The sequence below is a fragment of the Plodia interpunctella genome, chromosome 5, assembly GCF_027563975.2.
Source record: "Plodia interpunctella isolate USDA-ARS_2022_Savannah chromosome 5, ilPloInte3.2, whole genome shotgun sequence".
In the NCBI taxonomy this organism is placed as follows: domain Eukaryota; kingdom Metazoa; phylum Arthropoda; class Insecta; order Lepidoptera; family Pyralidae; genus Plodia; species Plodia interpunctella.
Window position 1 is genome coordinate 10,717,277 of NC_071298.1, and position 12,743 is coordinate 10,730,019.

At 34.8% G+C, this 12,743-nt stretch overlaps 1 protein-coding gene across 1 annotated transcript; it reads left to right on the plus strand.

Annotated features, from left to right (window-relative positions):
• The first annotated feature begins 510 nt into the window (after positions 1-510).
• On the plus strand, positions 511-9,215 carry LOC128670362 (innexin inx7-like). The gene is made up of 8 exons (XM_053745966.2): positions 511-613; positions 1,084-1,367; positions 1,957-2,134; positions 2,694-2,841; positions 5,063-5,252; positions 5,658-5,808; positions 6,527-6,716; positions 7,359-9,215. The coding sequence occupies exons 2-8, from the start codon at positions 1,131-1,133 to the stop codon at positions 7,519-7,521; spliced, it is 1,257 nt and encodes a 418-aa protein (XP_053601941.1). The 5' UTR covers positions 511-613; positions 1,084-1,130; the 3' UTR covers positions 7,522-9,215.
• The last annotated feature ends 3,528 nt before the right edge of the window (positions 9,216-12,743 follow it).

The following is a 12,743-nucleotide window of genomic DNA, read 5'->3' on the forward strand; positions in this document are numbered from 1 at the left end:
AGTGTAAATCAGTACTCCATCGCTATCACTTCGACGGTGTCAGTTGATCTTTTAGTGCAAGAAATCACTTTTACCTGAGAAAAGCTTACGCTTTTCATACGTCCACATTATGAGTATTTCTTCTTATAATAAATGCAACAGAAACATTTTTAGTACTCACAAATAAATAACAAAAGAATAGAAAATACTTTCTCGTTAACGCGAGTGAAAATCCTCGTGTTTTATTTTAATGTAATGTGACTGCTAAAGAGCTCCGACGAAGATATAAATATATTAATCAGAATTTATTCAACAAATTCGTATAAAATTTCATCCGAAACATCATTTTGAACAGTAAATTATATCAAAACAGCCACCGGCAATGTCGTCTCATTAAAATCAGCTCAAAAAACAGCATCCTAAACACTTCTAATTGCAACCACACCTTACCTGTCTATGCTAATCAGTCTATTCTTCTAAATAACAAACGCTTTATCTTTACGATATCTTATCGAGCTGATAGTAGGTGACATACTCTGTGATCGTCAGATCGCCTGTTCGCACGTCCGTACGAAATTTTTTAAATACTTGAATGTTAATTTTTTTAATTTTGTGTGCCGTGGTTAAGTGATTGGTAAGTTTGTGTTAATATCGGACGAGTCGATAGTAATGTGTAAAACTGTGGTCTTGTATCTGTGTGAGCTGATGATAAATGCGATGATAAATTTTTAAGTGAAAAACATGACTAGTTAATGACAAAGATTTTCTCCGCGGATATGTAATAATCACATTCTGTTGAATTTTCGAAGGAGACATATTCGATAGTAATCAATGTTGTTCGATAGTAATCAAAGTAGCATAGCAATGTCGGAAGCTATACTTTCACATCTCTCTCATATGAACGTTTTCCCGGGTCGGCTTCCTCAGCCGTTGAGCGTCGGAGCCCAGGCAGTGTAAGATATTTAAGCCGAGAACTTACTTGGCGAGGAAAAAAAGTATTAAACTGTAATTTGTTATCGTAATTTCTGATGTATGAAATTCATTCAATTACTCAAATTTGAAACTGCATCTTTTGATCCGTCAATAAAATAATTTATTTTCCAGATGTAGTAAAACAACTTCTACTACCAGGGACACAGAACAAATCCAATATGTTGGCAGCGATCTCGACCCTCACGCCTCGGATGAAGTTTAACTTCAACAAGCCAAACATAGAGAACACGGTCTTCAAACTCCACTACAAGTTTACTGTGACCATGCTTCTGGCCTTTGTCATCCTCGTCTGCAGCAGGGAGTACTTTGGTGACCATATCAGGTGCATTTCTGATCAGGGCGTGGCTAATAATGTTATCCAGACGTACTGTTTCTTCATGGCCACATTTACAATTGTGAGTTAAATTATAAGTACTAATTGTAATTACTTTAAGATCATTGTATCACTTGGTTGGCGATTTAATAATATGAATATGAAAGTGTTTTGTGTGTTTGAGATTGTGTTTAAGTTTATGTTTTTAGTAGAGTTTGGCGATTATCTTGCTCGTGATTCATTTGCTTGTTAAATTATTTCCATGAAGTTTATACTTAATGAAATATGTAATGTACGTTATTGCTACACGTAATGAGAGATCCGGAATCATATTTGATTTCTGCTGCATTATTTTATCATGATTACATAGATGGGATATTTTTGATTTTATTTTAACTCACATTTGTATGACAATCGTGTCTGTTCCGCTGTCGCAGAGAAATCCATGGGGGTAAACCGCAGACAAAAGCTAGTAGTTGATATTTCTTTAATTTATTATTATTAATTCAGTATTTTAAAGTGATGTGGATTTATTAAATGATCAAATGCTATATAACATCAAGTGTGTTGTGCCTATTGTATAATTAAATGTATTTTTCGGAGCAATCAGCTTTGTAACCTAAAATTAATTATTATTGCTTCATTAACTAGAAATAAATAAATATTTTCAGGTACGTCACTACAACGAGAGCTTGCTCCAAACCGGATTCTTACCCCATCCAGGGGTAGGACCGATCTTAGAATCGGATCAGACCCTCCACCACAAGTATTACCAGTGGGTTCCGTTCGTGCTCTTCATACAGTCCATCTGCTTCTACCTGCCCCACTATATCTGGAAGAAGAAAGAAGGTGTGTGCAATATCAATACATTTTAAAAACTTCAATATTAGCTCGTTGAAGCAGTTTTCTTTTCTATTTCAAACTAACAAACTAACGACCTACCTCGGCTTCGCTAGGGTAAAACCATAATAAATTGTACATCTGAACCTTCTTCAGAAATCACACTATCTATAAAAAATCCGTTGTGTTGCTTTTAAGATCTATATAATAAAATATACGATGCATTCATTTGTTCGTACGATAACGTCTAAGTTGGAGCAGCGACCACTTCATCTATACTATTGTGAGTTTGTATGTTTGAGGCGGGTAAATTCGGAAACTATTGAACCGATTTCAAAATTCTTTCACCAATGGAAAGTTACATTATCCAAGATTGCTATAGGCTATATTTTATCTTAAAATTCCCACGGGAGCGAAGCCCCGGGGTTAATATCTAGTATTATCTAAAGTTTATTTTGTTAGCAAATTTATAAAGTAAGTTGTTCCCATGAAAATAGTGAATCCTTATCGATAGTCTACACTACCTTGGTTTCTTCAAAGAAGTTAGTAGCTAGTTTTTCTCTGACAGGAGGCAGAATAAAGGCTTTAGTAGATGGCCTTCAATACGCAAGCCTGGCGCTTCATGACCAAGATATGAAGTTTAACAACAAGACTGTGCCATCTAAAGCGACGCTGGAGAAGAAGATTGATTTGATTAGGAAAGATATCATTCTAAGGTCAGTATAACTACAGAAAAGATATCAAAACAGAAACGATTTCTTTTGACAACATGAAATCCAATGTTAGCCAGTGCATCTATCAATAGAGCTAACATAAAAAGCTATATTAAACATCAATAACGTGCAAATAAAGTTATCAAAAGTATTTTTGGACATTATTGATGTTTAATATAGATTTAAATGTCGTGAATTTATTACAAACTAGCTTTTGCCCGCGGCTTCGCCCGCATGAATTTCATAGAAAAATCTCAATATTTTTTTTATCGCGTACTCTGTAAGACTGGTAAACATATATGATTCAAATTCGCATTTTATCTCATCTTTAGTTCAATTTTCTGTTTCCCGCTGCGTGTCTCGTCCCGCAAACATGTCCAATCCCGCTTCCTGCTATGTAATATAAAGTAGATATCCCATACCGTTTCCTACATATTGTGCCATCATGTTTTTTGCAAAGTGTCCCGTCCCACTACATGTCTCCTTCCCATTTCCCGATCCTACTCTCACTCCCGCTTTCTGCAACGCGTGCCGTCCCATTTTCCATGACGTTTTCCGTCCCGGTTTTTTATTAACCACAAACGTAAATTAAACATTTTTGTATTTACTATTTACTGTTATTTACTACAAAAAGTAAGTGTGCCAAATTTCAATTTTATCTTGAAAATTGTATTCAAGTCCCATACAATCTTTCACCCCCCTTATGAAGGGGTTGAGGGTTACTTTTCAGAAAAATCGGAAAACGAATTCATTACTATGTTGTAAACAACCAAAATCCAAATTTTCAAGTCACTAACTTCAACGGTGTTGAACTTTCAGTATATTTACAGTTTTTACCCCTTTCACCCCCTTCGGAGTAGAATTTCCAAAAATCCTCTCTTAGTGCTCACCTACATGCCAAATTTCAGCTTCCCGCCCAGCAGTTTCGGGTGTATGTTGTCTGTCAGTCAGTCACTCAGTAACGGAAGAGTTTTACACTGATATATTGATACATACTGCGCCCTAATGGGCGCAGTATGTATCAATATATAAAACATATAAATATATATTTATAGATATAATTATTATTACAAATATATAAATATATATTTATAGATATAATTATCTATATCAGACTTTAATCGATAAAAACAATTTGTTTATATTCTGTTTACACCTTTCTACAAAATTTGAAAATAAATCGGCTCCGTGGATTGTTATTTTAATTTTCCTACAGGACCCCCCTCATTTTTCGGGATGAAATGTCTATAAGATGTTAACCCGGGATTCTGAGGCATTTTTGATTCATAATTAGTTTTTCAATTATCCTACGGGAACCTGACCATTTACCGGGATGAAATATATCTAAGATGTTAAAACGGTATATAAGGTACCTACATACCAAATTTCAAGCAAATCGGTCCAGTAGATTTCGAGTGATGCGCGTACAGACAGACAGACAGAAATTTCCAAAACTATATTTTCGTCATCTATGTCAGTAACTAAGTATTAAAGTATTAAGTAAGTACCATGAAGAATTAATAAAAAATATCCAATGTACAAATTTGGCCTTTCATCAATTTTATTATATGTATTGATGATTAATTTCATATTAAAAAACACATATTGCTACTTCAAGAATATTTAATACTAGCTTTCACTTTCGGCTCTGCCTGCGTGTATATCCCACGGGAACAGTTATTTTTCTGGGATGGATTACCATCCATAGGGTACCTACCCCCTATGCAAAAATTTCAAGAAGATGGGTTGAAAAGTAGAAGTGTGAAGAGGTAACAAACTTACTTTCGCATTTATAATATTAGTTAGGATGTTACAGTATGATCGATTTTATATTAAAAAAAAAGTTAATTCAAATTCTAATTCTAAATTCTTTATTCAATTTAGGATTGATGATATACATCACTTATTGACGTCAAAAATTACTAAAACTAAGTTTACTGCCGACTTCAAAGTGCAGGAAAGAAGAAGAAGCGGCGCAACAAACTTCACCTTTTCTCCAAGGACGTCAATTAACAAATATAGGTCTTATACATATATTAAAAATTATATTTAATACTAGTATTCGCCTGCGGCTTCGCCTGTGAATATTTCTCACGTGAGCAGGTTTATTTCGAGATAAAAGGTACCATATGTCCTTCTTCGTACTTCAGACTATATGTATGCAAAGTGACAATAACTAGTCGATTAATATTGATCTTGAATGATAATTTTTCATTATTTTCAGATTGCGCATCTCCCGAACATGGTCAACCTGGCTAATCGCGATGGAGGTGGCCAATCTGTTGCACGTGATGCTGCAGGTGTGGCTGATCGACGTGTTCCTCAACGGGAACTTCATGGGGCTCGGCGGCAGGGTCATTAACTTCAGGAACTGGGAGGGCATCGCTGATCCACTTGAGACTGTCTTTCCTAAGGTTCGTATTCTTGCCTCGTAACTGGTAAGAAATCATCGAGATAAATACTTATCCTACTAATGTTATAAATGCGAAACTAAGTTTATTTGTTACCTCTTCAGGCTATATCTGCTCAACAATCTTCTTGAAATTTTGTTGATCAGAAAGGTTTACTGTATATAATGTTTTTAGCATGACTATGTTCTCTTTATAGTCATATTCCTCATGCCTGAGGATCGTGATCATTAAGTTAAATGAAACTCAAACAACTCTCTTGGCTCTCTTAATGGCTTTCTTAATGAAGTGATTTTCCATTGCCTTCTCTATCAAGTCCACCTATTGTTCTGTTCCAATTTTATATTTTTGTGTAATAAAGCATAAATAAATGGGATGATTATTTTATGGTGTAAATTTCCCACGCGACAGGTGACAAAATGCTTGTTCCACAAGTACGGTCCGAGCGGCACCATCCAGCAGCACGATGCGCTCTGCGTGATGGCCCTCAACATTATCCACGAGAAGATTTACACCATCCTGTGGTTCTGGTTCCTGTTCCTCTTCATCGCTTCCTTGTTGGGTAAGTCATTATCTGCTTAAACTACTAGGAACCACTTAGATATGCTGGGCGGCTGAGACGTTCGAAATTCGACAGAACGTATGCTGTAATTTTTGGAAAAAAGAAATATTAATACAGATACTGTATCTCGTCTTTCTTATTTGGTGGCAATCCTAACTGCAATGTCAACGCTGGTGGCTATTTCGCATTTCAAATAAGGCCATCGAACTGCATGAATCTCATTAAACTGTGCTACTACCTACTTACCATCCAGGTTTATCGGCCCAAAATTAGTCTTGGCATCCAAGACAAGAAATAGTGGTTACCAGCTTTTATCTTAATTTTAAAATGTCATTATCAACTAAATAAATAATATTAATAAATATATAGGGACAAGATCATTTTCTTTCCTGACCTGACCGGGTTCGAACCTGGAACCTCCAGTGTAGCAGTCCGGCATGGTGACTATTACGCCATATGGAGGTCGTCAATCCTCTTCTGCTAAAGAGTAAACGTGAACTCCTTTCTGCTAAAGAGTAAACAAGCAATACCTTCAGTTAGAGCTGAGTCATCTGTTTTTTGTGAGTTTTCTTTCGGGAGTTTCGAAATGCTAGTAGTTTGTGACTTTCATAGAAATACTATATAATTTAAGGTTTGATCAGAAAAAGTGCAAGCTATTTCTGAATAAATGTCTGACCCTACAAACTAAATTATTATTCTGTTCAAAATTCCTTTACAGCCGTCATCTGGCGCGTCGTCTCCTACTTCGTGTACCGTCGCTCGCTCAGGTTCAACGACCTGGTCTTCAAGCAAGTCACCAATAGCAAGTTCAACCCTCACAACGTAATCAGGGTTGTCAACGGCTGCGAGTTCGCTGATTGGCTCTTCTTGTACTATCTCGCGAAGAACATGCAGGGAATGATATTTGAGTAAGTTTTTAATGAGGTATTCTATGATATAATAGTATTTTTGAGGAATATTAGTTTAAATTTTATTTCTTTCCGTATTTACTCATAAAAACTGATAGCTCTTGGCATAGTCTTTGCAGCATCAACTAAAACTGCAAATTTATCTGGTCTGGTTGTCTCATGAACCCAAAAACTATAATTATTTACCAATTTCATGATTTACCAAAAAACAATTGCTTTCACGAGTCTTGAATTCTTGATTCGTTATTGGTCGATTTTTATTCAAAAACTGATCAACCAATCCACAATTGCTACAATTATATATTATATCTTAATTCTAAACTTAAAATTAACTATAATGTAATATTCATACGCAAGCACAGGCTAATAATCTGTCCTTTAGTTATTGTTATTGTATAAGTATATATTGCATGCCAGTGAATGAGCACCCTAATGTTGTCTTGAGTCTTTTGTTAATAAGTAAGAAGCGAGTGGCTATTCCTACCTGAATTCCTAATAAATTGTTGTATTTGAATGCTCACACCAACAAATGGACATAGTAATCTTAAGTTTTTTTTTTCTCTGCAAGTGTGAAATGTAAATTTCTTTGAGAAAAATATTAAAATATAGAAAAATCTTTAACCACATTTCTTTAATCATCAGGGAGCTGTTCAGGACCTTAGCCGAGGAGCTGGAGAAACGTGAACTACCAATAGAACAACAGGGCCACGAAGAAAAAGGAGGGGAGCCCGTTCTGATCTCCAAAATTGATTTCGACTACGACGATGAGACCTTACCTTTGAGAAGTGAAAAAAAGTCTTCATAGTTCACGTCGAAAATGAGAACTGTAATTATGTGTTTGTGTCTGTGAAGACTCATAATACGTAGTAGGTAATGAAACGGATTAACAGCTCGCCAAACTTTGGCGGATTAGGTATTTATTTTATAATTGCTGGTTTTTCATCTTCTTCTCCAGAGTCTTATTCTTAATGACTTAGGGTCGTAGTCATTACGTAGAATGAAACACACATAGCAACTTTCTTGGCGCTGTTAATGGAGAGGTTTGCCATTTCACACACAAGTTAATAATATAATCAACCCGTTCATCGGAAGCAAGTGGTGGTCGATGGAAACTAATTTATGTAATCATACAAACTCATGTGGCACGAGTAGGATTCAAACCGTTTCGATGCGTAAGCGAGCGTCTTAACCATTACACCACCACCGCTACTTAAATAATAGAAACTAAGTGGTAATGTAATATCATTATTTTAATGTCAAAAAATGAGGTTAAATTCCTTTCTAATTCTAATGCTTGCTGGATCATAATTTGCACCTTTTCTTGCACCAAAATGCTATCTCTGTTTGGTCTTATGGTTGACTGGTAGTGAATACCATATGACGTAATTCTATCATATTAGTACAGACTTGTTTCGAACTTTGTGCAATAAAGTTTAAAATAAATGAATATTTCTCAGAAATAATAACTAATAGTATAAATGCGAAAGGAAGTTTGTTTGTTTGTCTGTTACCTCTTCACGCTGTATCTACTCAACCAATCTTCTTGACATTTTATATACATATAGTTTAAAGTATGGAGAAGGACATACGGTACTTACAACCCGGCAAAATAACTATTTCCGTGGGAAATTTACGCGGGCGAGCCGCGGACAAAAGCTAGTGTAACATAAAATAAATAACGTTTGCTTACCTACTCAAACAAACAAACTTTTCAACTTTTTTATACGTACAGCGGGTACTGCTGTAGATAGTGAACGTAAGTGTCATAGATGATAAAGTAATGATTATATTTGGCTGTGATTCGATAGGGTATTTTCCATCATGAAAAATATTACACTTACATAAAAATAAAACTAATTTATCAATTTTATTAATTAGTCACGTGATTCACTTTTTTTTTTTAGTTTTCATCAAAGTACCTATTTAAGAAATTGCATTTGCAATAAGTCCGCTTTTTATATTCATAGAAATGAGTGGTACCTAATGCTAATATTATAAAAAATGCGAAAGTTCGTGAGGATGTAAGTGTGTATGTATGTTATTGTTTCACGCAAAATCTTCTAGACTGATTGTTATGAAATTTGAAGACACGGGTATAATATAACCTGCAATAACACATAGAGTATTTTTTATCCCGAAATTCCCACCGGAGGGAATTCCCTGGGCACAGCTAGCAAGACATATATTTTCTGTATTACGTATTTTTTATAATACCATATATTATCACAAACACAAACACTCGTATATGACGAAGCTGTTTATGTATGTGTAATTGTTAGATATTTATGTAGGTACATATTTATAGAAAAAAAAAACATTTTCGGCTCAACTAATATTAAGACTTGTATTTTTTAGAATAAGAGATTAGTATGAAAGTATGCCTTCTTGTTATTAATTTTAATTGATTTTATACAGTATCGAATGTGATTATTTCAAGTATTTTATACACTTATTAAGTAATAAGTGTATTATGAAATAAATGATTGTGTGATAAGTATACATGTGTAGTTGCTACTTTTTCTGTACTTTTCCCAATATATGTGCCTAATGCCGGAATTACATACATACAAATACGATCTAACTGCGATACGCGATACTACTCTCATACAGGGTTATTGGTGTCAAACGCAAAACCTCGAATAAACGCTTGAATACATCAAAACAAACAACTTTTATTTTACGACTTTTCGTATATTTTTTTTATTCATACAAAAAAATACAATCTTATTTGCGATTCTACACATCTTAACTCTATGTAATAGCAAAGCCTACGAGACAGTATAGTTAGCGTTATGTAGCGGAATCGAACATAGAGTTAATGTTTTATAGAAATGACATTAAAACTAAAATTATTTTTTTATTTATTTATTACGTTTAGACAAAAGTCGTAGAACAAAAGATGTCCTTATGCGCCTTTGGAAGGTTATGCGTTAGATACCAGTAACCCTGTATATACGCATGGAGGCCCTTGTATGTGGATGGGACCTGGTGACCTGTGAGACAGACTTCAGATTACTTTGGTGACTGCAGTTCTCCATGGTTCTTCTACATAGTCGTATTCCTCATGGCTGCGGGTCGTAGTTATTACGTGGAATGAAACACACACAACAACTTTCTTGGCATTATTAATGGAGTGGTTGGCCATTGCCTTCTCCATTTTACACACAAGTCAATAAGAATCAAACAGTGTGCAGGTTTCCTCACGATGTTTTCCTTCACCGGAAGCAAGTGGTGGTCGATGAAAACTACTATACATGAGTCAGACTGGTATACAAACTCATGTGGCACGAGTAGGATTTGAACCTGGGACCTTTCGATCCGCATGCGGGCGTCTTAACCATTACACCACCACCACTTCATTCTCCACGACTACATTAACGACATTGTATGTATTTAGGTTGATTGTTACAACTTGTGGGAATAAACTTATTTCTATTTAGTTCATCAACTTTATCCAGTAATTTTATTTTATCTTTTTGAGAAATCTTACTAATATTATACCTAAATTAAGTGCTTGCCTCTGAACCGAGAGGTCCCGGGTTCGATCCCCGGTCGGGTCATGATCGAAAATGATATTTTTCTGATTGGCCCGGGCCAAGACCCGGGTCTTGGATGTTTAATTATATATGTATTTGTTATAATATAGTATCCCATAACACATGTCTCGAACTTACTTCGGGGCTAGCTCAATCTGTGTGATTTGTCCTAATATATTTATTTATTTGACGGATTGAATGAACGAACTGTTATTATATTTGGTATACGGGTAGGATATAACCTGGAATAACGCATAGGGTACTTTTTATCTCGAAATACCCACGGGAAAGCCTCTAGGCTTAGTAGTATTATAAATGCGAAAGTTTGTATGTAAGTGTGTATGTTTGATACTCTTTCACGCAAAATCTACTGGACGAATTGTTATGAAATTTGGCACACGGGTGCAATAAAATATTATTGTAATATTATGGTATTTGAAATTTCCGATGTCGAAATTTCCACATGAGCGAAGCCCCGGGGCGCAGCTAGTCTTATATCATTCAAAATTGACATGCAAAAGTGCCTAATTTCTGAATATGCTTTGATTTTGCTTTGGTACTAAATTTACCTAAATTGTAGGGGAAAATGTGATGAGGGAAAATATGAGTTTGATATGAGCAAGTAAGTTTATGAATGATTTATTAGTACCTACAGCTATCGGTATTATTAGGAGGTACGTATGATGGGTCATTATCATTATTTGTATAGCATTAGTAACGCGTATACTAAACACTTGAATTAAGAACATGAAAATGTGTTATTGTATTTTGTCCAAAAAACTGTGGAATAGATAAATAATATTTATAATAAATTTTAATATTGTAGATTTACCTAGATATATTCAAATTCAAAATCAAAATTCTTTATTCAATTTAGGATGATATACAATCACTTATTGACGTCAAAAAATTACTTAAACTACGTCTACTGCCGGCTTCCAAAGCGCAGGTGAAGAAGAAGCGGCGCAACAAACTTCACCACAGCCTGTTCTCCAAGGACGTCAATTAACAAATATAGGTCTTATACATATATTAAAAATTAGGAGGACGAATTTACATCATTATTAAAAATGTCAAAATTTGAATGAATAAATAAAATAAAATAAAGTTGTATTTCCAATAAAATTATTGAAAAATGTCAAACAAAAGCTAAATGTACAAAACGTACGTAATAATGTCATAAATCAATTACATATGTCATGAGGATACTGCACCATGCTTGGGCCAGACATTATTGTCGTTCGCATAATCTTCAGACTTGTAATATGCCTTTTTACAAAGTACTTCTTTTATATAATCAATATCATCATCAATACATATAATAAAATTGAAGAAAGGTCAAATTTGTATATTGGATTTTTTTTAAAATTCTTCATGGAATATACTTAGTTACTGATATAGATGACGAAAATATAGTTTTGGAAATTTTTGTCTGTCTGTCTGTCTGTCTGTCTGAATCACTCGAAATCTACTGGACCGATTTGCTTGAAATTTGGTATGCAGGTACCTTATATACCGGGTTAACATCTTAGAAACATTTCATCCCGATAAATGTTCAGGTTCCCGTAGGATAATTGAAAAACTAATGCCTCAGAATCCCGGGTTAACGTCTTATAGACATTTCATCCCGGAAAATGAAGATGGTCCTGTAGGAAAATTAGAAACATTTCATCCCGGTAAATGTTCAGGTTCCCGTAGGATAATTGAAAAACCAATTATGAATCAAAAATTTCTCGGAATCCCGGGTTAACATCTTATAGACATTTCATCCCGGAAAATGAGGGGGGTCCTGTAGGAAAAATAAAATAACAATCCACGGAACCGTAAAATAAATACAAGTAGTAAAATTTTAAAGTAAATAAATACTTTAAAATTTTGTAGAAAGGTGTAAACAGAATATATACAAATTGTTTTATCGATTAAAGTCTGATATAGATATAATAGGCGCAGTATGTATCAATATAAAACTTCGTGACTGACAGACCGACAGACAACGTACACCCGAAACTGCTGGGCGGGAAGCTGAAATTTGGCATGTAGGTGAGAGTAGGTGAGCACCAAGAGAGGATTTTTGGAAATTCTACTCCGAATGGGGTGAAAGGGGTGAAAACTGTAAATATGAAAAATCTACACCGTTGAAGTTAGTGACTAGAAAATTTGTTATTTGGTTGTTTACAACAAAGTAATGAAAATGTGTTTCAGTTTTTTTGAAAATTAACCCTCAACCCCTTTATAAGGGGGGTGAAAGATTGTATGGGACTTAATACAATTTTAAACCTAACAGTAATAGTAAATACAAAAAATGTTTAATTTACGTTTGTGGTTAATAAAAAACCGGTACGTAAAACGTCATGGAAAATGGGACGGCACGCGTTGCAGAAAGCGGGAGTGAGAGTAGGAGCGGGAAATGGGAAGGAGACACGTAGTGGGACAGGACGGGACACATTGCAAAAAACATGATGTCAAATAGGAAACGGTAGGGGATATCTAC